The 25,573-nt window shown below is 42.0% G+C and overlaps 1 protein-coding gene across 1 annotated transcript in view; it reads right to left on the reverse strand.

Annotated features, from left to right (window-relative positions):
* MYO16 (myosin XVI) overlaps positions 1 to 25,573 on the reverse strand; it is a 545,489-nt gene that overhangs the window by 308,523 nt on the left and 211,393 nt on the right. The window contains exons 5-6 of the mRNA XM_057532523.1: positions 12,584 to 12,692; positions 6,148 to 6,272 (exon numbers count right to left, since the gene is read on the reverse strand). Coding sequence (XP_057388506.1) covers positions 6,148 to 6,272; positions 12,584 to 12,692 — 234 coding nt within the window. The remainder of the gene's footprint in view (positions 1 to 6,147; positions 6,273 to 12,583; positions 12,693 to 25,573) is intronic.

A 25,573-nucleotide genomic window follows, 5' to 3' on the forward strand; every position in this document is an offset into this window, starting at 1 on the left:
TGGCAAGTTACCCAGCTATATGCACTAACATCTGGATTTCAGATGTTCACTTGTAGCATAAGCCTGCATGAAGAATGGGTCCACTAGCTGGTTAGCGCCTGATACTAATGATGCAAAGTTCGTAGGATCAACCCCTTTGTGAGTAGATTTGTTTTCCATGTGGCAAAACTCCGGTTCCACCATTCAGAACTTAGCCCAACTCTCACCCAAGTCATTCCCTGAGCTGCTCACGAGGTAAAGACTAAAAGGAAAACCGTCTTGGCTAACTTAGCAGCAAAGCAATACAAAGCAGGAGCTACCAGTGACATCTAGGGCAGCAGGCACATTTAATCCTCGGCCATCTCAGAATAAAAGCAAAACACCTAACTTTTTTTTTAAGTATGGTTGATTTACAATGTCGTGTTAGTTTCAGGTATACAGAAGTGATTCAGTTTTATTATATATGTATATATATATATATATATATTCTTTTTCAGATCCTTTTCCCTTATAGGTTATTACGAAATACTGAATATAGTTCCCTGTGCTATACAGTAGGTCCTTGTTGTTTGTCTATTTTATATATAGCGGTGTGTATATGTTAATCCGAAACTCCTAATTTATCCCTCCCCCTCTTTCTCCTTTTGGTAATCATAAGTTTGTTTTCTATGTCTATGGGTCTATTTCTGTTTTGTATATAAGTTCATTTGTATTATTTATCATATGGCATATGCCTGGAATCTAAAAAAAACGCACCAACTTTGAGTCACTCCACTTCATCGCAAGAGATAACAGAATATTTAAAAATCATCCTAGTAACATATCAGGAGTTTAGAGCCATTACTTTGATTCTACTGGCAATCAAGTTCTATATCCTTAAGTCACTAGACCTATGGGTGGGTACCGTTTCTCATCATGGAGGTTTGACTTCAAGTTAAAAATTTTTAACTTAAAAATGTCTATTTTCTGAAATGGAATTTATAGTCCTGCCTTGTCCTGACATGGCTGGAAGGTATCGGTGCCAAAATGTGTAAGTGTTGATCACATGACATCTTAGAATACTCCTCTCCTGCTACGAGAACCACAGAGGCAGTGGTTGTTCCCGTAGAGAATTAGCAACAGCTTTTTGGAAGCACAGTCCTCATGGAAAGTTATCGCAAGCTGGAAATCACCTACCCAGTTACAACACAGAACAGAACGCTGAAGTGGTTTCACAAACATCCTGCATAAAAGTTCTAAATTACTGGGCTTCCCTGGTGGCGCAGTGGTTGAGAATCTGCCTGCCAATGCGGGGGACACGGGTTCGAGCTCTGGTCTGGGAGGATCCCACATGCCGCGGAGCAACTAGGCCCGTGAGCCACAACTACTGAGCCTGCGCGTCTGGAGCCTGTGCTCCGCAACAAGAGAGGCCGCGACAGTGAGAGGCCCGCGCACCGCGATGAAGAGTGGTCCCAGCTTGCCGCAACTAGAGAAAGCCCTCACCCAGAAACGAAGACCCAACACAGCCATAAATAAATAAAATTTTTTTAAAAAAGTTCTAAATTACTTCTTCTCTTCAGAACAACCGATGGGACAGTCACCATCCCAATTTTGCAGCTGGAGAAGTAGTGGATTAGATCACTGAGGTAACTGACCCAGGGAAGCAGGGCCACCATGGGCTGAAGTCACGTTCCTCTGCACGCCCAGAACTCACATTTTGAAATAGCAAAGGCGAGTGGACGTCCAAGTTGGCTGGGCTACAAGGATAACGCTGCAGTGTGAACGCTCCTAGCAAACCTTGCATTCACTCCACAATTTACTTGTGTAAACATGCAAATGCTCTTCCTGCAAACCTCCCCTGCCCCACATACCAATCCGGTATTATAATGTTCGTCTCTAGAACACGTGCACAATTTACACACTTGCTTGTTTCCCCTGGCACACCAGCGAGGTTGGCATGGCTGTGTGTGTGAAGCGTGGCTTATCGCCACCTTGCATACTAATGATGCGAAGTTCATAGCATCGACCCCTTTATGAATAGATTTGTTTCCATGTAGCAAAACTCCAGTTCCACCATTTAGAATGTAGCCCCACTCTCACCCGGTCATCTCCTCAGCTGCTTATGGGGCAAAGACTTAAAGGAAAACCGTATTGGCTTGCTTAGCAGCAAAGCTATCCAGAGCAGGAGCTACCAGTGACGTCTAGGGCGGCCGGCACATTTAATCCTAGGTCATCTCAGAACAAAAGCCAAACACCTAACTTTGAGTCATTCCACTTCATCACAACAGAAGATTTTAAAATCATCCTAATAAAAAATCAGTGAGGCCTGACTTCATGCAAGTTGGAAGTTTTCATTATTATATATGTCCAGACACTCTAATCTCTAAATCGAGGCTATGTACGGTGACAGAAAGTAACCACAAAAGCTTTATTCCCTAGATGTGACCAGAAAACTGATGACACTGGCTAACTCTTCTACCAGAAGTAAGGATGAAGCAGTACTACCAAAATAAAAAAAAGGAAACAAAAATAAAATTGCTTGATATTTTGCACTTCATGGATAATTAATTATTTTCCAACAAACCAAGTAAATATGGCTCAAGGCCAGATGTGATATATCAAATTCTGTGACAAAACAGGAAAGAACCAGCTTCTTGATAACATACATACTAGTTATCAGTGTTTTCAAAGAGTATTTATGTACCTGAACTCAGGAACTCCTTTTCATATGCTCTGTAACATGGCTTTTCTGGGGGGAACTGTATCCTTTTCTGAAGCTTTTATTTTCTTTTAAGAAGAATATTAACACAAACTAAGAGATCTTTTTAAAAGAGCAATCTTGGTGTTGGGAGGGATAAATTAGGAGTTTGGGATTAACATATACACACTACTCTATATAAAACAGACAAACAACAAAGTTCTCCCGTGTAGCACAGGGAAGTATACTCAATATCTTGCAATAACCTATAGCAGAAAAGAATCTGAAAAATAATATATATATGGATAACTGAATCACTGTGCTGTACACCTGAAACTAATACAACATTGTAAATCAACTATACTCCAAAAAAATTTTTAATAAAAATTTTTAAAAAGAGCTACCTTATATTTGGTTATTTTATTGCATGTTCTAAAAAAGGAAGAAAAAGCAACATAAAAACCATCTTACTAGGAGTTGATCCTCCTTGAGTATTCTGTTGACAGTTTCATCTCTTTTGCACATACATTGTAACAGCGTGGGGCATTATGCCTAATTTTGAACCACAACTGACATTCCAACTCAGGATGTGGAAATCCATCTGCGGCCAAGACTGTCTTCTTATCATTATCAGCAAAAATAGTCAGGAACACACCATCCACATGCCCTTTACAGAAAGACAGCTCCAGAAGTGGCAGCTATTAACATAATCGACCAAAAGAATCAAAGAATCTGCCATTTGCCAAATGCTGTGATCCTCAGGGAAGGACTTCCTAGCCTCCCGTTCACTGTTACTTTCTTCGTATAAAGCTCAAAGATGATCACAACATCAATAATAAAACAAGATTTAGTTATTACAGAATAATTATATGCCACACTTGTGTTCTCTGTTCAATAAAAAAAGTGACCAGGAATGTCAAAATTGCAGATGGTTGAAAATGATAGCAATTTATTGCTGTGTATTGATTCTTTTAATAGCTTATCTTCTGAGGTATGTAGGTCCTTTTATTGAGTGGGGATTGAAGCCCATGTGCTGTTTTTATTTAGCTGTGATTTCAAAAAAAACAACATGAAGTTGTCATACCTTCTGCCAAACAGAGAAACACAGACTCCACTGGGTTTTTACTATGCGTTAGATGTGTTAACGTAGTTCCCGCCTTAAATGAGCTGTTAATTAAATAGCCCACTCTCGTCTGGATTTTGACCTCACTGTTCCACCAAAGCTGTCCCGATGAGAAGCCCGAGGACTCCAAGTTCCCAAGTCTGGCAGCTGAGTCTCCGTCTCGTCTACGTGACCTCTCAGCAGTGTTTATTTCACAGTTAATCATCCCTTCTCCTCCTCACGCTTTCTCTACTGGGCTCCCGGGACGTCTCATACTCTCAGTTTTCCTCCCACCTTGGGAGTTCCTCTTCCCATCTCATTTCTGGATCTTCCTCTTTTCCTGTGCTCCGTGGCTCAGTCCCCAATCCTCTTTCCTTCTGTATCAAATCAGTGACTTCATCCAGGGTCAAGGGCCAAAGACCCCCAAACTGCTTCTCCAGTCTGGGCATCGCCCGAATTCCAGACTCCAATATCCAACCACAGACTCGGCATGTCCATGACGTTGGCTAAGAGGCACTTTTAACTTCACATTTCCAGAATCCATCCTGATCTTCCCTGCTCTGAGCCGGGTCCTGAGCCTTCTCTATCTCATTCGGTGTCAACTCCATCATTCCAGTTGTTCAAACTAGAAATACCAGAGTCATTCTGAAGTCTTTTCTTCCTCTCTCATCACAGTCTGGTCAGGAAATCCCAATGGACCTTCTTTCAATGTAGACTGAAATGAGCCACTTCTCATCACTCCAGCATCTACCATCTTGGTCTGAGTCGCATCATCGCTCATCAGATTAAAGCAAAAGCCTCCTAACTGAACTCTCAGCTTCACCCTCGTGCTTTGACAGTGCATCCTTATCACAGCAGTCAGAATGAGGGATCCTTTTAGAATAGGAGTAGGATCCTCTCTTCAGAACTCTTCAATCTACTCCCATCTCACACAGCGTAACTGCCACAGTCCTCGCATAGGCCCACAAGATGCTGTGTGATCTGGTCCTGGTTTGCCCTCCGCTCATCCACACTAGCCTCCGTGCTGTTTATCAATCACACCACACCTGGCCCTGCCTCAGGGCCTTTGCACTTACACTGTTTAGCCTGGAATGCTCCTCCTTCACGCCTACAGTGTGCGCAGACTTCTTTCAGGCCATCACTCGGAACTCTTCTTGAGAGTGAGACCTCACCTGTCTACCTACGCAAAATGTCAACTGTATACCCAGCATGCCCCGTCTTGTTTTACTATTTCTCATTTGCATTTATTATTAGCAATATGCTATATATTTAGCTCATTTATATTGTATATTACCTGTCTTCCCCCAATGAAATGTGAGCCCATGACGAAAGGACTTTTGTGGTTTTGTTCACTATGATTTTGTTCACAGGTCACGGTCAGTAAATAGTTCCTCAATAAACTGGTTGGAATGTTTTTCCATTTGAATGTGTTATTTTTCAATAAACTCTAAACATGCTTTGTTTTCTTTTCCTACAGCTTAGAGTTCCATTTTTGATAGTCTTCTGAAATTTACATCCCAAAGGCCAACATCAGTATCTAGGAAGACAATTCTATCGAGAAGTCTCAAGGCACTTATTTTGCATTTAATAAGTCTATAAAGCTATCAGGTGTCACACAACTCATATCCATTAGGTTATGTTGCTTTCCTCATCTACCGTGCTCAACCTCACACCATATTTTCCCCATGGTGGAAACTGGACCACTTTCTAAAATTGGTTCCAACCACTTCTATGCACCCCATGCTTCAGAGCTCATAATCCCTTCTGCTGCCCTAGTTTACTTTCCTGAAACTTAATACATTTATTTATTTCCACAATCATTAATTTTAACCCCAGCATGCCCAGCCCAGGTAATTTTTATGGGTCAGTAGGACCAAACGTTCTTATTTTGATGATTAGACATTGTGTTTACATTAAAATTAATCCAAATTTAATTGTTGTGTGTTTAATTTTCTGCAGCTGTGCCTGATAGCAAAAAAAGAAAGTAATGACAGGAGTTTGCTTGAATTTAGAAATTCATTCATCAGAGTAACTCAGTTTCTTTTGCTTAAAATTAAAATGAAAACATTCTCCTGTAAGTTCCATCTCAAAAATCACATTGACAAAATAATGGATAAAAATTACCCTAAATTTGTAGGAAAAACATGCATAGAAGGAAGGCTTAAAGAGACTATATCAACAGATAAACGTTGGGTGGTGGTATAAGTGATGTGCATTTTCCTCTTTGCATGTTTGTTTTGCAAAATTTATGCAATAAATATGTATTACTTTTATAATCAGAAAAATAAAAAACATTATTTAGAAGTTAATTGTGTATAATTCTATGTTTTAGAAATCAACGTACGTTCTCAACTTAAGCAGTGTCTCCTAGTGAAGCGTGGTAACTTACCAGTGTTACGCCGTCATTATTTTTCTCATTAACATTTCCTCCACATGACAAGAAGTGTTTGACGTCTGTTAGCATACTCATTGGTCTCTGAAGCTTCATCTGCCGCAGTGATGTCAGATCCACTCCTAGCGGGGAAAAGAGCCTTTTTCAAACAGAATGTACACTGCTTCTCAGCTGCAGGGTGTAAAAATTTAATTTTATCTTATATTTTTCAACGTGTTCCTCTTTGAAGCACCTCTTCCAATTTGAATTCTCACTCAAAGCATCCATAATTGTTTCTCTTGGCATGCAGTCTTATTTCCAGCTAGAGTCTTGAATAATTTTCCTCTTATTATATCCTAAAATGTGATAGGATGCCTTAGCCATGGCAGGCTTTCAGTGGATTTCTGTTTTAGTATAAATCATCAGCATAGACTGCCCAAAGTATTGTAAAGTACCTGCATTGAATTGAAATGAGTTGTAAAGACATACTTTTTTTTCCCTATGATTTTCCTCATTAAAATAGTTTCTCCTAAAAGCAATGCAGTGTCCTGGAATAGAAGAAGGATTTAGCGGGAAAACTGGAAAATTCTGAATAAAGGCTGTAGTTTACTTAATAGTATTGTACCAATGTTAACTTCTTAGTTTGGATGAATACACCACGGCTGTGTACATTTTTACTGTTAGGGGAATCTGGATGAAGGGTATCTGGGAACTCTCTGTACTATTTTTGCAACTTTCCTTCAAAATATTTTTGAAAGGATGCTCCAAATGATCATTTCATGACTATTAATGTTAATAAGGAGAAATAAACTAAAATTGAGTGAAGACTGAGAGCCTGGCTTCAATGAGGTGGGTGATTTATGCAGAGAAGACTCAGTTCAGCGCACCTGTTTATACCTCTATCCAGTATATATTTTAACCTGAGCTTTCATGGTGGTGTAATCTCCACGGTAGCGTATATCTCTGCATTTCTGCATCCCCTGTTCCTAACGTTGGTTCCTGGGCATGATAGGTGTTTACTAAGGGGAAATAATCCGCCTCATTCCAAGTGAAAGTAATGATAACAGTCATAGTGATATTCATGCTGCTGATGAAGATGATTCTGCTGCTGCTGCTGAGATGACATCTGTACCTCAGCCAGTGTTTGCTATGAGCCAGCCGCACTTCTGAGCAATTTTTATCTCTTGTCTGATTGAGTCCTTGCCACAAACATGGAGAGAGAGCAGTGGGCTTGAGCGAAAAGGCTGGAGTGACCCTCCTGGCTGTGCCTGGTCTGTGGCCGACCTCCCCAGGGTGCCTCTGGGAAAGTTACTTAGCCTGACTGTCTGTGTCCTCCGTCACTCAGATGATAATACATATCCCAAAGGGACAAAGCTATGGGTAACGTTTATAAGACCTGTCTGCGTGGTACAGCCCAGAATGGTGCCCATCGGCTGTCATGTCCCCCTAGAGCACACCACGCCTGCCTCCCTGCATCCCTTGCTCTCCGAGCCTGGATGAACTCCAGAGCAGAGATGGTCTGGAGTTCTAGTGCTGTGTCTTGCACTTACTATTTGTGCCAGTGGGGTCAGGTAGCTTATCCTCTGCCTCAGTTTCTTCATCTGCAAAAGGGGCTGACAGTTTGTTTCACCAGTTGTCATGAGAATGAGTCAAAACACATACAGCATATAAAACAGTATTTAGCTTGCAGGAAGCACTCAATGAAAGGGACCTGTCATTTCATCATCAGTCAGCCTTCTGGTACATGGATCACCTGCCACGCATTTAGGAGTGTTTTTCTTTACAATAAGGAGGCAGGGAGAAACCAAACAAAATAAAGCCAAATGCAATATTTGAATAGTGTAGCTTGTTTCAAACACTCAGTTCAAAGCAAACCCATTTTAGTAGAAACATGAATGAGAAACACGAGAAGCCACACCTCAGCTTCCTAATCATCAGAAGCCATTTCAGAAGAACTAACAGATTTCCCTAATAGGCACATTGGAGGTTTCTAAACAACCAGCTAAAACTGTCACTCCATTCCTATTTTTAGGATTACGGAATTTGACATGTGAGTAATATCTGGAAAACACTATTTCTCAGATGTCAGTGTTCAATTTTGCATGCTGAAGTAGCAGAAAAACCTAATGGTTGCCCTACTCTAAGGCTATATTATTTTAACTTTTATAATATTGCATGTTTACTGAAGTGGCATGCATCTTTTAGAGAATTATTTAAACATGTAATTAAAATTGAGTGATTAAAAAAAGAATAGGGCTCAAAGATGAAAGACACAAATTGAAACAGATTAGCTGTCACTCATTTCAGACTCATGCACATTACAACATATTATGTGGAAACAATCTATTTCTGGTGACTGTTGTGAAGATATGAGGGGAATATTATGACATCGTACCCCATTATTTTAAAACTTTATTTTGAATCAAATATGATACCAATTAAGATGTGATTTTTAGATTTTTCCGACATGTTCAGGGAAAAAAACCACAGATCTCTTTTTGGTAAGACAATAGAATGGAAATTCCCTCACTTCTTGGTTAAATTTCTTAAGATGATTCTGGAAAAAAACCAAACAAGATGACTACAGCCCATAAGAAATCTATTATTTTGTAGTGGATAACGGGCCAATCCTCTCTTTTTGAAAAGAAGTTCAGTTTTATTTTCATACTGTTTCTTGAAAAAATTAATACATGCCCTGCTTAGATTTATTATTTTGAAAGGAATTTAGTAATTTTTTGTTTAATTTAGGACATAAGGAACAAATCATTTACCTGAAATGCACAAGTTATTACACGTGATACTAATTACTACTGCCTGATTACATTTGATTATATCAATAAATGCTTGTGAAGAACTGAAACTACATTAGCATCTCAAGTCAATCTGAACCTTATCTTAACCTTCCTTAACTGTCCCTCTCAAGGTAATATTGTTTTGTAACAATTTGGCTTTTCCTTTTCTCCATTATCCATCCTGTATTGGGGGTATTCTGTGCTGCTACCACAGATAATTTTATCATTATGCCATGACATGACCCATCCCATGGTTGTACCCTGGGGTTCCCTAAGCTCCGAGAATTGCATCTAATCTCAATTTCTGTCACTATGGTAAGCTTCCAAAGAGATCCAAGACTTGACGGAAGCAAAAAAGTTAAGCAGGCAAATAATGAAAGTTGTTCTAGCAAAGAGAAATAAACCAGTTTAAGCCAAAACGGTGTTGTAACCTCTACCAAATCCTTTCCCCCAACTCTGACCACAGGCTTAATGTGGGACTGTCCCAGGCAAATCGGGATCACTGTCACCCCAATAATGGGATGATTCTGAAGGGGTTGGTGCAGGAACAGCATTCTGAATGAACTTTGTTAAGCAGGAGAAACATACAAGGTCATTTGCAGACTGATGAATCTGGGAGTCTCTGAAAAATGCAGAGGGAGGGCTAAGTCTGGAGTTAAGAAGACCAGTTTCCAAGGCTGTTCCAAAATAGAAAGACTGGGGTTTTAACTAAGGCAGTAATAGCGTGGGTGGTGAGATATGTGGACTTATTAGAAAGATGTCAAGGAAAGAGACTCTGTAAGATTTGGTGACAATTCGACGTGAGGGATTCAGGAGAAGAAAAGTAATGTTCAGATACTCAGATTTCTGGGTGTAAAGGTAAAGAGAATACAGAGAGAGTATGAAAGCACAACATGAAGGTCCATACTGGACACGTTATTTCAACTTGTCTGACATCCAAGTCAAAGACACAAGACACGTAATGAAATTGCAGGGACAATGCAGAAGGTCTTGAAAGATATCTAAGCTGCAAGAGTAACCCTGGGGTCAGGTAGGTGCTAAGGACACTAGGAAGAGGGGAAGATGACCAGGGACAGTGTGTAGAGAGAAGATGCTCAAAGACAAAGCCTTGGGAACAACCAACATTTTGGCTTCTGGATACATAAGTGGTGCATCCAAAGGAAACTAAAAGAAGGGAGAAAAACTATGGGAAGATCAGAGCCTTTTCATAGGAGAGTGTGATCAAGGTCACTGAATGTCACAGGGAGATGAGGAAAGGCAGGAGAGCAGAAAAGTGACAGCTGGATAGAGAACCGAGGGCAGTGGCAATCACCGTAGGGACGTGTCCAGATCGGTAGGGGAGGAAGCAGAACTTCAGCGGGCTCAGTAGAGGAAATTAGGAACTCAGAAGAATAAATATGAGCTGCTTTTTCTAAAAGGATGGATTTGAAAGAAAGGAGAAAGGGCCATGGGTGATGATATACGAAGGGCAAAGTAAAAAGGTTTTGTTTTACTCTTCAGGGACTTGGAAACATAGACCTATATGTTTTTTTCCATGGTGAGCATCTTTCCTGGGGTACAGTGTATGCCAGTGGTGACCGTACAGTTAGAACCTGTGACCAGCGATTTTCCATGTAATCAACGTGCTCGCTACCTGGCCTGTCTTCTTCCACATGTGTCCTCATGTGACAGCGTGATAAGTACTCCGATTTGAAGCTGGATGATGCAGAGTGAGAACTCAAGGTTTTCCACTGCCTAGTTAGAAGAACGCAGTGCACCAAATAATGAAAATCCCATCTTGGAACATTAGAAATTTCTAACAGTATCAGCCCATGCTGTCACAACCGATAACTCTAAAAGCGCACCAACGGGACGGGGGAGGATGCAGAGAATAAATTGAATTAGACAGTATTTACTGGAACTATGGCAGCTGATCCAGATAAGGAGGAAGGATGTGGGCACAAATGGAACCAGACTGTGAATGGGGTGAAGGACGGGCAGACAGATGAAAGGCAGAGGCCAGTGCAACAGCAGGGACAAATGGAAAACAGAATTCAAAATGTAAGAGATATTAAAGCACATTTGTTCCGGCAAACATGGATCTCACAAACGGATTGTGACAGCCATCGTCGTGACAGATTTTCTCCTAACCATTCAGAGTCAGTATCTCCTTCTCATTTTTTTCCTTAATCATTTTTAAATCAGCCTCTTAAAGGAATACACTTATTTTTCTTTATATGGAATAGTAACACTGCCCTTGCAAACACTCAATGTTCTTAGCAAACAAAATCCTCCCATGAGTTGGAAAGGTGAAGAAGTAAAGTTCATTCTTTTGCAAAGAAAGATACTTAATTTTAGTTTCCAAAGGGAAAGATACATGACTGTAGCTATTACAAATTCAGAACAATGAGAACAGGAAACGATCCCACAAACCCGGCACAGATAAATAAGACGGCCACGTTCTAAACTCAGATTCAGAATCGTGCGCTCCAAGTTAAGTTTTGCAAAGATCCAAATGATAAACTTCCCAGCAGTGGAACAAGTCACAGCTGACGAGATGCGAGAAAGCGCAAGGTCCCTTCTGCAGGAGGGGGGACCAGGGAGTGACTCTACCCCACGGTCTGTCACCCGGGGCCATGACCTGGTGACCCTCAGAACCACAGCGCAGCTCACAGTTTCTCCAATGAAGATAACATCGCTTACCTTGCTTTCAGAATTAATGAGACAAGTTTTTTTTAAGAACCCAGGGCTGCTAAGCACTAATTATTATTGTTCTAAGCCCTCCTGAGAATAAACCTTTTGAGACAAGTGATCTGGAGGGGGTCCAGAGCACAGAGAGCGAAGAGGCAGATGTGCAGGCTTTTCTTAGAGGCAAGAACGATAGGGTCTCAGGCACGATGGGCCTATTAAGTATGTTGAACCTTTTCTCTGACAAAAGATCATACTTGAAGGGATTGGAATTTCTTTGGTGCTCTTTATACCTAAAGAGCTGAAAGAAAAAAAAAAAATAAACGACGGGGCATACTCCTTTAGTTTAACACCATGTGGGGCTCAGGGCTCCAAAAGCCTCACACTTCGCCAAGGCTGAACTCACTCATGAAACTATACACTCAGGCTGTGCAATTAAACGTCCTTTGTCAGCGAATGCATTTGGGGGCCCAGCCTCATCGTTTCAGCCCGCACCATGACCGTGGGGCTTTCTTCCGACGAGGGTTGAGTTTCCATGTGTCCCCAAGAGTGGATGTTGGGATGCTGTGCAAACTGCCCTTGACTTCAGCCCTCACTCACCTGCGTGGGATTCTTCGGAGGCAGGATCCTCCTAGGAGAATACACTTCACGTGACCTCACGCTCATTAACTCAAAATTCAGTTGTGCTGGTTCACTTCCCTTCCCCTCCCAGTGGAGAATAGATTATAATTACAAACCCAGTCCGGCTAATTATGGACTTTGGATGCCTGTTAAAATGTCCCTGCATGGTTGGTCTCCAGATTTCTGCCAGCTTGCAAAACTGCATTGACTAAACCAACTATGAAACGCTGCACGGAACGAGACCTCATTTCACACAATCGAGGGAAACGACGTCCATCTGAAATCATGTAAGCACGCCTAAAATATATACACTTAAATTCTACCACCCTATCTCTTCTTCTGTCTTTCTATGGTTTTTCAAGGCATCTGCCTACCATTTTCATCCAGGTAGGTCAATAGGATGGAGCTCGATTCTGTCCCTTCCGTGGCATAGTCCAGTGGGATATTTCCATTGACGTCCTGGAGAAGGACATTAGCTCCAGCCTGTAAGTGAAAACGAACAAATTTAACATTATATATACTGTTAACATAGAAGGCAGATCCAAACTTTCATTTCTATCTTATTCAGGCAACAGACCCAGAAAAGTTTACATTAGATACAGCCGGCAGGATCACATAGCAAATTGGAATTATTTTTTAAAACAAATCATATTAGATACTTTGTGAGAAACTCTCATGGTCCAAAAAGGTTCAACTGACCCTTGACAGGCAAGACCCTAGCCGCAAGTACTCCTCTCCACCCGCCTTGCCAAACCCAAAACATCCAATCCCCGGCTGCTAAAGCAGGCATGCCTCTATGCTGACTGCCCTAGACATGCCTGGCTGTGTCCTAACACAGCAGAAGTGGCCCTGCCTTCAGGGTCTGAACGGAGAACTCCTGAATGAACTTTGACTGATCTTCCCCAAACTATCTGTTAAATCTTTAATCTCCTTGCTCTCCACAGAAACTCATTTGAGAGCTGTTCTCACACTAAGGTCTTTTTAATAAAGGCTGAGCTTTAATAAAGGCTTCTGGTTGGTTTTCCTCTTTCCAAAAACTGTTTTCCAACAAAAAGCATAATCTGTAGACATTAATGGATGGAATATATTAAATACGACTCTCACACACCTTTTAGCTTCAAAGGGCTCTCCCTCAAGCACCTCTGAGCCCACCGCTAGACTCTTTGCACGTCCCAGACTGAATACAATGATAGATGCGCTTTCATTCTTAAAAGTGTAGTCATATCAGTTGTCACCCTTGCTCTGCATTCTTTAATGAGCTCCGTAAAATTTATCAGGCAAGATTTCCCGTATGCCTCCTCCCAATAACCTGTCACTAAACTCAGGCCAAACAAATGAAAGTTTCACCTGATTCTTCTTCCTGAATAGGAGTCTGTACTGCAATGTGAATACAGTTAATATGGTTCATATAATATCCAAATTCATAACTTTACATAAAAGGAACATCACATTAATAGCTTTATATATTAAAATGTGGGGTTTTGCCTTGTGTGTGTGTATGTGTGTGTGTATGTGTGTGTGTGTGTGTGTGTGTGTGTGTATCTATATACTGCTTTCCTATGCCTTAGCAAGTCTGCACAGGTTTTCCAAAAGACTTCTGTAATATAGTAAAAAGAAAATTAAAAAGTAGGTCAAAGTGGTAGCATATTCCCTCCACGTAAGTTGTACTGCTCACCTTACCATCCAGAGTGAACCACATTATATCTTCTATAACCATATGAAGATACTTCTTTATTTGAACAGGTCAAGTTAGATATTTCAGATTTTCCCTTACCTAAGGAAAATGTCGTTATAAGGTCCTAAAGATTTCAGATTATCTTCTTAGTGCATTTCATTTTGTTTCAGTTATTCAGAGTTTGAAAAGAAGTTACTTGAGGCAATAGTCTTAAGTAGACTTTGCTAATGATTCCTTTCCTTTAGTCTCCAACCAGAATAACGTTTTGCATATTTACCCAAGCTTCATTGGTTAAAGAATCAATTAAGACACGGAACTACAGGGCGTCCTTGCTGATTTCAATACTAAGAGGTGGGAGATAATCAAGTTACTCTTTTTTGCCAATGCAGAGACGTTTCAGAGAGGATCTTATCTATGTCAAACATCTGGGCGGCAGATGACAGTGAATATGATTGAGTCACATATTATCAATACCAGCAAAAATAAATAGGTGAGCAACGTGATGCCCAGGGAGAGGGGGCACTGGGGGAGAATATTTTCTATTCTTTCAGGAGTAATGAGGCTCTTTCAAAGAGAGTCTGAAACTGAAACTCGGTGCTGAATATTTTAGTTGGGTTCATTCATTGAAATTTCAACCCCCACTGGTCTGTGCTGCTGAATGACCAGGTGTTATTTCCTGTAGAGACCTTCCTGGGGGGTCGGGAACTTCCCTAATCACAGATAACATCTCATTCCTCTTTAGTGCCCAACGGTGCCTGGGACATATTAGGCCCTAAAAACAATTTACTGAAACAAATTGAAAATTAAGCAAACGCTGAACTTAAACTAATTACTAAAAATTGAGGCAAAGGATTATGTTTTTTGTGATAATTATTTTTAACTAAATTTTCTGACATTCATTTTTAAGAGTATATACACGAAATTACAAAATCACTCTATGCATACTTAAGTTTCCTGCCTTCACTCTTTCTAGATGGATGACAATTGTGGGAGACTTTTTCTCCCTTCTCTCCCCTTTCCATCAGTCCCTCCCTCCCTCCCCCTTCCCCCTCCCTCCCCCTCCCTCCCCTTCCCCCTCCCTCCGCCTCCCCCCTTCCTCCCTCCCCCCTCCCTCCCTCCCTTTCTTTCTTTTTAGTATGTACATCGTGAAAATAAGGATATTCTTTTGCATAAGTGTTATCAAGATCAGAAAGTCTGGCATCGCTAAATTCCATTATATAAAGCCCAGTCCACACCCAAGTTTCATTAATTTTTCCAATGACATCCTTGATCGCTATCACCCCGTGGCTCAGGACCGAATGAGGGGTTACCCGGGGCATTTGCTTTTCCCCCCCTTGATCGCTATCACCCCCTGGCTCAGGACCGAATGAGGGGTTACCCGGGGCATTTGCTTTTCCCCCCATTGATCGCTATCACCCCCTGGCTCAGGACAGAATGAGGGGTTACCCGGGGCATTTGCTTTTCCCCCCCTTGATCGCTATCACCCCCTGGCTCAGGACAGAATGAGGGGTTACCCGGGGCATTTGCTTTTCCCCCCCTTGATCGCTATCACCCCCTGGCTCAGGACAGAATGAGGGGTTACCCGGGGCATTTGCTTTTCCCCCCCCCGATCGCTATCACCCCCTGGCTCAGGACCGAATGAGGGGTTACCCGGGGCATTTGCTTTTCCCCCCCTTGATCGCTATCACCCCCTGGCTCAGGACAGAATGAGGGGTTACCTGGGGCATTCGCTTTTCCCCCCATTGATCGCTATCACCCCCTGGCTCAGGACCGAATGAGGGGTTACCTGGGGCATTTGCTTTTCCCCCCCTTGATCGCTATCACCCCCTGGCTCAGGACAGAATGAGGGGTTACCCGGGGCATTTGCTTTTCCCCCCCTTGATCGCTATCACCCCCTGGCTCAGGACAGAATGAGGGGTTACCCGGGGCATTTGCTTTTCCCCCCCTTGATCGCTATCACCCCCTGGCTCAGGACCGAATGAGGGGTTACCCGGGGCATTTGCTTTTCCCCCCCTTGATCGCTATCACCCCCTGGCTCAGGACAGAATGAGGGGTTACCCGGGGCATTCGCTTTTCCTTTCTCTGTAGCCTTCTTCCACTTGAAACGGTTCTTCTGTCTTCTTCTTTAAGACCTTCTCTCACAGGTCCTTCCAATGAGATGTCTGGCAGGCAACCACAGAGGGGATACTGTGTTCTTCCCGTGGTGCCGTATGAGAAGACTCCTGATGTGCTTGATCCCGGTGGTGATGAAGGTAACTTTGATCACTTGGTCGAGTGATGTTTTTAGACTGTCAAGTTGCAGCTGAGAACCCATGGGTTCATACTGATATCAGGAAAGAAATGAATCCCTGACTACAGGGGGGAAGAAAGCTCTTCCTTACGACAGAATACCAACTAGTACATGCAGCAGGAATGATAAGGTTAGAATTTAGCATTCATTAGAGTAATAATTCAGACGAGAGTCACCAGGGGATGCTAAAACTATTGGAAACACTGGAGTATTGGAAAGGTCAAAGTTTGGGAGAATCGTTGATGAGGAATAAAATATTTACATAGTCTGCAAACACCTTGCCACAAAATATTCCATTTAACTATAAAAATGCTGGCATCAAACATGATAGGGAAAATAGAAAAATTATGTGAGTGGGTATTTGGTGCTTTTGAATTGCAGAGAGTTTCTCTTCTTTTTTTAATTGAAGTATAGTTGGTTTACAATGTTGTGTTAATTTCTGCTGTACAGCAAAGTGACTCAGTTATACATTCTTTTTTATATTCTTGTTTATCCCAGGAGTTTCTCTTCTTTGAATAGGAAATTTTGTACTCCTGTGCTAAGGTAAAGGTTATCCCAAACTAATATATAACACACACGCAATTATTTTAGGACAGAGAACATGCTATTGGCATCCTGTAAGCTTTTGTCTTAAGGACACTGGGAATTGTATTGTGAGACCAGAGAGTGTCTCTAATCTCCCTCACATCTTCCAAGTGCCACGTCGTCTGGACCCCATCGTCCCTCCAACCCATTATTTCCACTGGCCTCTGGCTCACTCCCCTCCAGCCACACAGGCCTCCTCACCGTCCCTCACGTAATGCCCGGCTCCCACTGACTTTACCTGCTGGTCCAGCTGCCTGGAACGCTTTCTCCCTTGGGCATCTTGAGATGGCTGTTCCTCTACAGCTTTTTCATCGAATCGCTGTTTAAAAGTCCCCATCCCCCAATACTTCATCACCTTACTCTGTTCTAATTTTCTCACCGTGATGATTATGATCCAATGTCTTAAGCACACACATATTTACTTATTGACCATATCCCACACTAGATTTGAAGCTCCGTGAGACAAAATACTTTGATATTTCTATATCTCTGGGATCTAATACAAGCTCTATGTGCTCAGAAAACAATTATTAGTAAATAAATGAATGAATTATTAAAACTGTTAAATTATGTATTTATATATTTTTTTCTATTTATATATTTTTTCATTTTTATTTTATCACTGACAATTTGAAATGTTAGAGCTTTCATTTTGTTTTGTGTTCTTTTTTTTTTTTTTTTCTGGAGCATCAAGTTTATTAACTAGAATTGGAAGAACCAAGGAGTTCTTGGAACAAGAACCATCCCCCTCCACCACCAACACGGAAGACAGAAGAGTGGGGGAGGGGAGACGTGCCCCAGGAATGACAGTCCAGTCTCTCAAGTTTCACCCAGGTGGGGGTTGAGGGGCAGACCTGCAGCCACGGTGGCCTCGCTTTCGGTCGCCCGGGCTGCTCTGGACCATCCTCTGAGCTGGCCAGGGTCTTGGATACGATGCTTCTGAAGGCCGTGCAGAGAACACACTCCTCTTCCCCTGCACCGGGCCCCAGGGAGCGCGGCGGCCTGACCTTCCTGCCTCGGTCATCCATGGGGTTCACATGGGCTCACTTTATTATGACGCCTCATGCTGGGCAGCTTGCAACAAAGATGTTTCAAAACAAAGTTCCAGATTCTCCCAGCCACCCCTTGCTTTTTCTGGCTCTGGCCAGAGAGAGTGGATGAGGACACACTCTCAGGCTGCCCAGCGTGGGAGGACCTTCCAGTGTTGGACACACCCAGGGGGCAGCTGCTTCCCTCTGGGGCTCCAATCCTGCTGCTGCTGCTGGAGGTGGATGTCCCAGTGCCACACTGGGGGGCTGGGCTGGGGGTGGCAGTCCTCGCCTCCAGGCTGGGTGGGGGACAGGCAGACTCACCGATCTTCTGCCCTGCCTGCTGGTCTTCCTGCAGCTGCACATTTTTTCTGTGGTAGAGCCACCTGGTTTGCAGGGAGGACACCACAGGGCTTGGAGAAGGCTCAAGTTCACTGCCACAGAGGTCCCCGCAAGAGAAGGGCTTCAGAGTTATGATGGAGACCTCCACCTTGGGTTTCTTGGAGCTCACACTGCCTGTCCCAGTGTCCTGGATCTGGTCGCAAGTCAAGCCCGGAGTCCTCACCATTGTCACCTCCAGGTCCTCTCCACAGGGTGGCTGGAGTGGCTCCTTCTGGCCCATGTTGACCCATGGATGCCTGCTGAGGTCAGGTAAGGTGCCTCTGTCACTGGGGTTGAGGGCAATCATTTTTTGTAACAGATCCCTTATCTCCACAGACAGATAAGGTGGGATGGGGTATTGCCCTTGTAGGATTTGCTTCCGCAGCTCCTGGAAGTCTTTTCCCACAAAGGGCCGGGACCCAGTTACCATGGTGTACAGCACTACTCCCAAGCTCCACACGTCCACCGCAGAGCCGCTGTAGCTCTGCCCCAGCAAGAGTTCCGGGGCAGCATAAGGGTGTCTGCTGCAGATCGTGTCCAGTTGGACAGTGCCATCACACTTGTTGCTGAGGCCAAAGTCTGTAAGTTTGATATTCATGTTGGAATCAAAGAGGAGGCTCAGTGGCTTCAGGTCCCAATGCACGATGCCCCTCCGGTGGCAGTGCTGCAGGGCGGAGACCAGCTGCTGGAACGGGCCTCGGGCCTCCGCCTCTGTCATACGGCCATGGGTCTTCAAATAGCGGGACATGTCCCCCCCACTGAGGTACTCCATCACCACGAAAAATGTCTCCTCTGTGTCAATCACCCCCAGCAGTTTTACAATATTGGGGTGATTCAGAGCCTTCAGACCGCACACTTCCCGGAAAAGTGCCTGGACACTTGAGAAGCTCTGACGCCTTTTCTTTATGACCTTCACAGCCACCTGTGTCCCGGTCAGAATGTGCCGGGCCAACTTCACTTTACCGAAGGTGCCTTCACCAATGGTGTGGAGGATCTGGAAGTCATCAATATGAGCCGCCTTGCCAGCAGATTTGGCTGTGAGGCCCTGCATCCTGGTGATCTGCTAACTACACTGACTGACAGCACTACCTAGCAACGCTAACTATGCTAACTAACAATGCTAACTGTACTAACAGGGCTAAGTATGCTGTCTCTACTAACAACGCTAACTACGCTAACTGTACCAACAGCGCTAACTAGTACTAACTACACTAACTATGCTAATCAAGTATTAACTATACCAACAATACTCACTATGCTAACTGTAGAAAGAACAATGACACAGATAAAAAAGAGTAAAGAGAAACGAAAATCAACAAAATGGCAGAAACAAGGAAAACACAAGCTAACTGTAGGTCCAAGGCCGTCAGGTCACCAAAAGCAGCTTCCTGGGCTCTAAGGACCAAAAACCTGGGCCCACCTTTCTCTTTCATAGGGCTTTGTGAAGTACATCACAATGGTGCACTCTGAGGTCAGAGCAAGAAATGGACCTATCACCGCTGGGAATACATACACCACAGTGGTTTTCTCACTTTTTGAGTTCAAGGTCCCTTTACACTTAGGAAAAAGGATCCCAAAGAAATTTTTCTTTACGTGTGTTATTAGATATTGGCATTCACTTTGTTATAAATAAAAATCTGCAGGATACTTCAGTGGCCTTTTTATTTCTAGTTTGAAAATGTGTAATAATTTTAAAGACCTCATAATGTCTACACTTGAAATGTTCAATTCCTTTTCCTTAAATTCTGGTCTCAAAATAACGTTACAACTTAACTGACTTCACAATACTATACAAAATGTTCTGTTGCATAAGACATGATACGGTACATTATGAAAGTCTATGAAGCTGAGAGAAGGTTTGACAGGAAGGTCATTGAGCAGATTTCTCATCAGGAGCCTCGGAGGCCAGATGGCATGACTCAATGTACTTGAAGTGTTGAAGGAAAGAAACCGTCAACCAAGAATCCTATATCTAGCAAAACTTTCCTTCGAAAATGAGGGAGAAATCAAGACATTCCCAGTTAATCAAGAGTTGAGAGAGTTCTTAACCACCAGACCCGCCTGCCACAGGGAGTTCTTCAGGTTGCAGTCAAGGACCCTGGACAGTAGCTCAAAGCCTTATGAAGAAATAAAGACCTCTGGTAAAAGTAGACAGACGGGCGACGAGAAAAGCTCGTACTGTTGTAACTTTGGTTTGTAGCTCCACTTTTTGTCTTCTATTTGATTTAAGAGACTAATATATAATAAAACACACACATACAAATCAAAAAAAAAAAAAAAAGATCACCTCTTCACCTAGAAAAGTTACTTCACCCCCACTTTAGCCTAACTTTGGGAATTCCCATCAACAACATTCTTCTTTCCACTGTAGGAAGCAACGCTGCCAGAAGCTATGGCAAGCAGAGCCTCTTCTAAGATGCCTTTGATGACTGCAGCAACATGGATGCAACTAGAGATTATTAAGTGAAGTAAGTCAGAAAGAGAAAGACAAATACCATGTGATACCACTTACATGTGGAATCTAAACTATGGCACAAATGAACCTATCTATGAAACAGCAACAGACTCACAGACATAGAGAACAGACTTGTGGTTGCCAAGGAGGAGGAGGGTGGGAGAGGGAAGGGCTGGGAGTGTGGCATTAGCAGATGTAAACTATTATATATAGGAGGGATAAACAACAAGGTCCTACTCTACAGCACAGGGAACTAGAGTCAATATCCTGTGATAAACTGTAATGGAAAAGAATATTAAAAAAGAATGTCTATATGTGTATAACTGAGTCACTTTGCCATACAGCAGATTGGCACAAGATTGTAAATCAACTATACGTCAATAAAAACAATAAAATAAAATAAAAAATGCCTCTGATGATGTACACAGCCCCTGCTCCTGCTGACTACCTCTCTGCAGCACCCAACACTGTGAAACACCGCCCCCAGCTGAGGTCACTCCAGTCCTGTGTCTCCTTCCTTTGTCCTCTGTCTCCCACCAGTGTTTCTCTAACAGAAACACAAAGAACTGCTGAGTTTTCACTCAGTCTCACTGTTCACGTTCCCACGCTTGATTTGGGCATCAGACCTGCAAGAGTTCAAAACTTACTGGGTGGTAGAACTGCCATTTCTCTGCCTGTCTCTCATTATAAAGAACTTCTCTGAAATTCTGAATTCACTGGTCTGGTCATCCATTCACCAGCAAGTATCTAGGTACTGGGGTTAAGAGCTAGGAATGAGATACAGTTGTTAGTAAAGAAACAACAAACCCCAAATGGAGTCACTTGTGCTAAGTCCCACGTCAGCAAACCAAGACTTAATAGCTAACCTAATTGCAGTTTCAGCCTCTCTCAGGAATGGGACCTTTCACCAATAGATCTGGAATTACCTGGTCAGCACTAGAGGGGTGACCCCCCACCTTCCCCCAAAAGGAAGGTGACCCTGCCTGAAACAATCCACTCTTAGCTAGAAACTTCCCTTTTCTGCCCCCTCCTGCCTGTAAAGTTCTTGCATTTTTTACAGCTCCGCAGAGCTCCTTTCTACTTGCTCAATGGGATGCTGCCCGATTCATAAATCACTGAATAAAGCCAATTCGATCTTCAAATTTACTCAGTTAGAATTTTATGTTTTTAATACAGTGATGAGCAAAACAAATAAAAAAAGAGGCATCAAACTCTTCGGAGAGTGTATCCCATTATCCCTCACACTCTTGGAAGCCTGGGTCAGCAGAAATGGAGGAGAGCCAGTGACAAGAAAAAGCCTCTTGAAAACCAAATCAGAGGTCCTGAAATACTACAGACTTACTTGTACAAGTGGGTGGGAACAAGCAGAGAGTAGCAGTTGTTTATTACTGTACACTGTAATCGAGGGAAACATTTGGAGTTCAAGAATAGAGATTTAAAGATGAGATGCTAAAATTCATAACAACTTGTCCAAAACAGGCCAGAAAACCTTACGTTTTCACCTTGTTTTTTTTTTTTTTTTTTTTTTTTTTTTTTAATATTTATTTATTTATTTATGGCTGTGTTGGGTCTTCGTTTCTGTGCGAGGGCTCTCTCTAGTTGTGGCAAGTGGGGACCACTCTTCATCGCAGTGCGCGGGCCTCTCACTATCGCGGCCTCTCTTGTTGCGGAGCACAGGCTCCAGACGCGCAGGCTCAGTAATTGTGGCTCACGGGCCTAGTTGCTCCGCGGCATATGGGATCTTCCCAGACCAGGGCTCGAACCCGTGTCCCCTGCATTGGCAGGCAGATTCTCAACCACTGCGCCACCAGGGAAGCCCTTCACCTTGTTTAAAAGAAGTCCTAAGTGAAGGGAAAACCAAATATTATGAAAAATTTTGGAGACATCTCACACACCAACCTTCCCTTTATTTTAATTACTTCATTATCATTACTTTAGAGTTATGTACACTCATAAAAGTTCATTTATTCTTAGTTGAGAAGTCCATTTTATCATCATGTGTATTGTGCTTACATTTTAAAATCAGAAACAACTTCCCCAAGATAAAACTGATTCTTCATCTCTTTTGGTTTTACTATTCCAAAATAGATTAGGTGACTTGGGGTATTATTTTTACCCTATGTTGATTTGCCTACCTTGTAAAGGAGCAAGGAACTTTTCCTTCAACCCTTATTTTCCTAGTGATTTGTTTAAAATGAAAGGTAAATATGTGTTTGTGGGCATATAAGTGTGTGTGTGTACAATCATTTTTATATAGAGATTTATTATCTCTCAATTTATTTTGTACAAGAGGTTTGTCTCAGAAAATCAGTGTCTTCTTTTTTTTAATTTTTTTTCACCATTCATACCTTCAATACTCTGAGAGGCAAGTGAAAAGCAACAATGGATTTTTAAAAGGACCATGTCTGACACATGTCTGACAACACTGAGAGTGGGGGAGGAGGGAAGTTAACCAGCTAGCACAGTGCCTTGCATGTAGTAAGCACTGCAACATTTGTTAAATTGCAATGACTTGAAGTTGAAGATCATATTTTTTTTTTAGATTTTTAGAAATTTCATGTAATGTCTGAAACATTTATATTAACATATTTCCATACAAATAACCCAATGAAAGTTTAGTATTAGTTGTTTTGTTTGTTTGTTTTTTTTATACTGCAGGTTCTTATTAGGCATCAATTTTATACACATCAGTGTATACATGTCAATCCCAATCGCCCAATTCAGCACACCACCATCCCCATCCCACCGCAGTTTTCCCCCATTGGTGTCCATATGTCCATTCTCTACATCTGTGTCTCAACTTCTGCCCTGCACACTGGCTCATCTGTACCATTTTTCTAGGTTCCACATACATGCATTAATATACGATATTTGTTTTTCTCTTTCTGACTTACTTCACTCTGTATGACAGTCTCTAGATCCATCCACTTCTCAACAAATGACTCAATTTCGTTCCTTTTTATGGCTGAGTAATATTCCATTGTATACATGTACCACACCTTCTTTATCCATTCTTCTGTTGATGGGCATTTAGGTTGCTTCCATGACCTGGCTATTGTAAATAGTGCTGCAATGAACATTCGGGTGCATGTGTCTTTTTGAGTTACGGTTTTCTCTGGGTATATGCCCAGTAGTGGGATTGCTGGGTCATATGGTAATTCTATTTTTAGTTTTTTAAGGAACCTCCATATTGTTCTCCATAGTGGCTGTATCAATTGACATTCCCACCAACAGTGCAAGAGGGTTCCCTTTTCTCCACACCCTCTCCAGCATTTGTTGTTTGTAGATTTTCTGATGATGCCCATTCTAACTGGTGTGAGGTGATACCTCATTGTAGTTTTGATTTGCATTTCTCTAATAATTAGTGATGTTGAGCATCTTTTCATGTGCTTCGTGGCCGTCTGTATGTCTTCTTTGGAGAAATGTCTATTTAGGTCTTCTGCCCATTTTTGGATTGGGGTGTTTGTTTCTTTAATATTGAGCTGAATGAGCTGTTTATATATTTTGGAGATTAATCCTTTGTCCGTTGATTCCTTTGCAAATATTTTCTCCCATTCTGAGGGTTGTCTTTTCGTCTTGTTTATGGTTTCCTTTGCTGTGCAAAAGCTTTTAAGTTTCATTAGGTCCCATTTGTTTATTTTTGTTTTTATTTCCATTACTCTAGGAGGTGGATCAAAAAAGATCTTGCTGTGATTTATGTCAAAGAGTGTTCTTCCTATGTTTTCCTCTAAGAGTTTTACAGTGTCCAGTCTTATATTTAGGTCTCTAATCCATTTTGAGTTTATTTTTGTGTATGGTGTTAGAGAGTATTCTAATTTCATTCTTTTACATGTAGCTGTCCAGTTTTCCCAGCACCACTTATTGAAGAGACTGTCTTTTCTCCATTGTATATCTTTGCCTCCTTTGTCATAGATTAGTTGACCATAGGTGCGTGGGTTAATCTCTGGGCTTTCTATCTTGTTCCATTGATCTATGTTTCTGTTTTGGTGCCAGTACCATATTGTCTTGATTACTGTAGCTTTGTAGTATAGTCTGAAGTCAGGGAGTCTGATCCCTCCAGCTCCATTTTTTTGCCTCAAGACTGCTTTGGCTATTCGGGGTGTTTTGTGTCTCCATACAAATTTTAAGATGATTTGTTCTAGCTCCGTAAAAAATGCCATTGGTAATTTGATAGGGATTGCATTGAATCTGTAGATTGCTTTGGGTAGTATACTCATTTTCACAATGTTGATTCTTCCAATCCAAGAACATGGTATATCTCTCCATCTGTTGGTATCATCTTTAATTTCTTTCATCAGTGTCTTATAGTTTTCTGCATACAGGTCTTTTGTCTCCCTAGGTAGGTTTATTCCTAGGTATTTTATTCTTTTTGTTGCAATGGTAAATGGGAGTGTTTCCATAATTTCTCTTTCAGATTTTTCATCATTAGTGTATAGGAATGCAAGAGATTTCTGTGCATTAATTTTGTAGCCTGCAACTTTACCATATTCATTAATTAGCTCTAGCAGTTTTCTGGTGGCAGTTTTAGGATTCTCTATGTATAGTATCATGTCATCCGCAAACAGTGACAGTTTTACTTCTTCTTTTCCAATTTGTATTCGTTTTATTTCTTTTTCTTCTCTGATCGCCGTGGCTAGGACTTCCAGAACTATGATGAATAATAGTGGTGAGAGTGGACATCCTTGTGTCGTTCCTGATCTTAGAGGAAATGCTTTCAGTTTTTCACCACTGAGAATGATGTTTGCTGTGGGTTTGTCATATATGGCCTTTATTATGTTGAGGTAGGTTCCCTCTATGCCCACTTTCTGGAGAGTTTTTATCATAAATGGGTGTTGAATTTTGTCAAAAGCTTTTTCTGCATCTATTGAGATGATCATATGGTTTTTATTCTTCAATTTGTTAATATGGTGTATCACATTGATTGATTTGCGTATATTGAAGAATCCTTGC

The sequence above is a fragment of the Balaenoptera acutorostrata genome, chromosome 18 (assembly GCF_949987535.1).
Source record: "Balaenoptera acutorostrata chromosome 18, mBalAcu1.1, whole genome shotgun sequence".
NCBI classification, from domain to species: Eukaryota; Metazoa; Chordata; class Mammalia; order Artiodactyla; family Balaenopteridae; genus Balaenoptera; species Balaenoptera acutorostrata.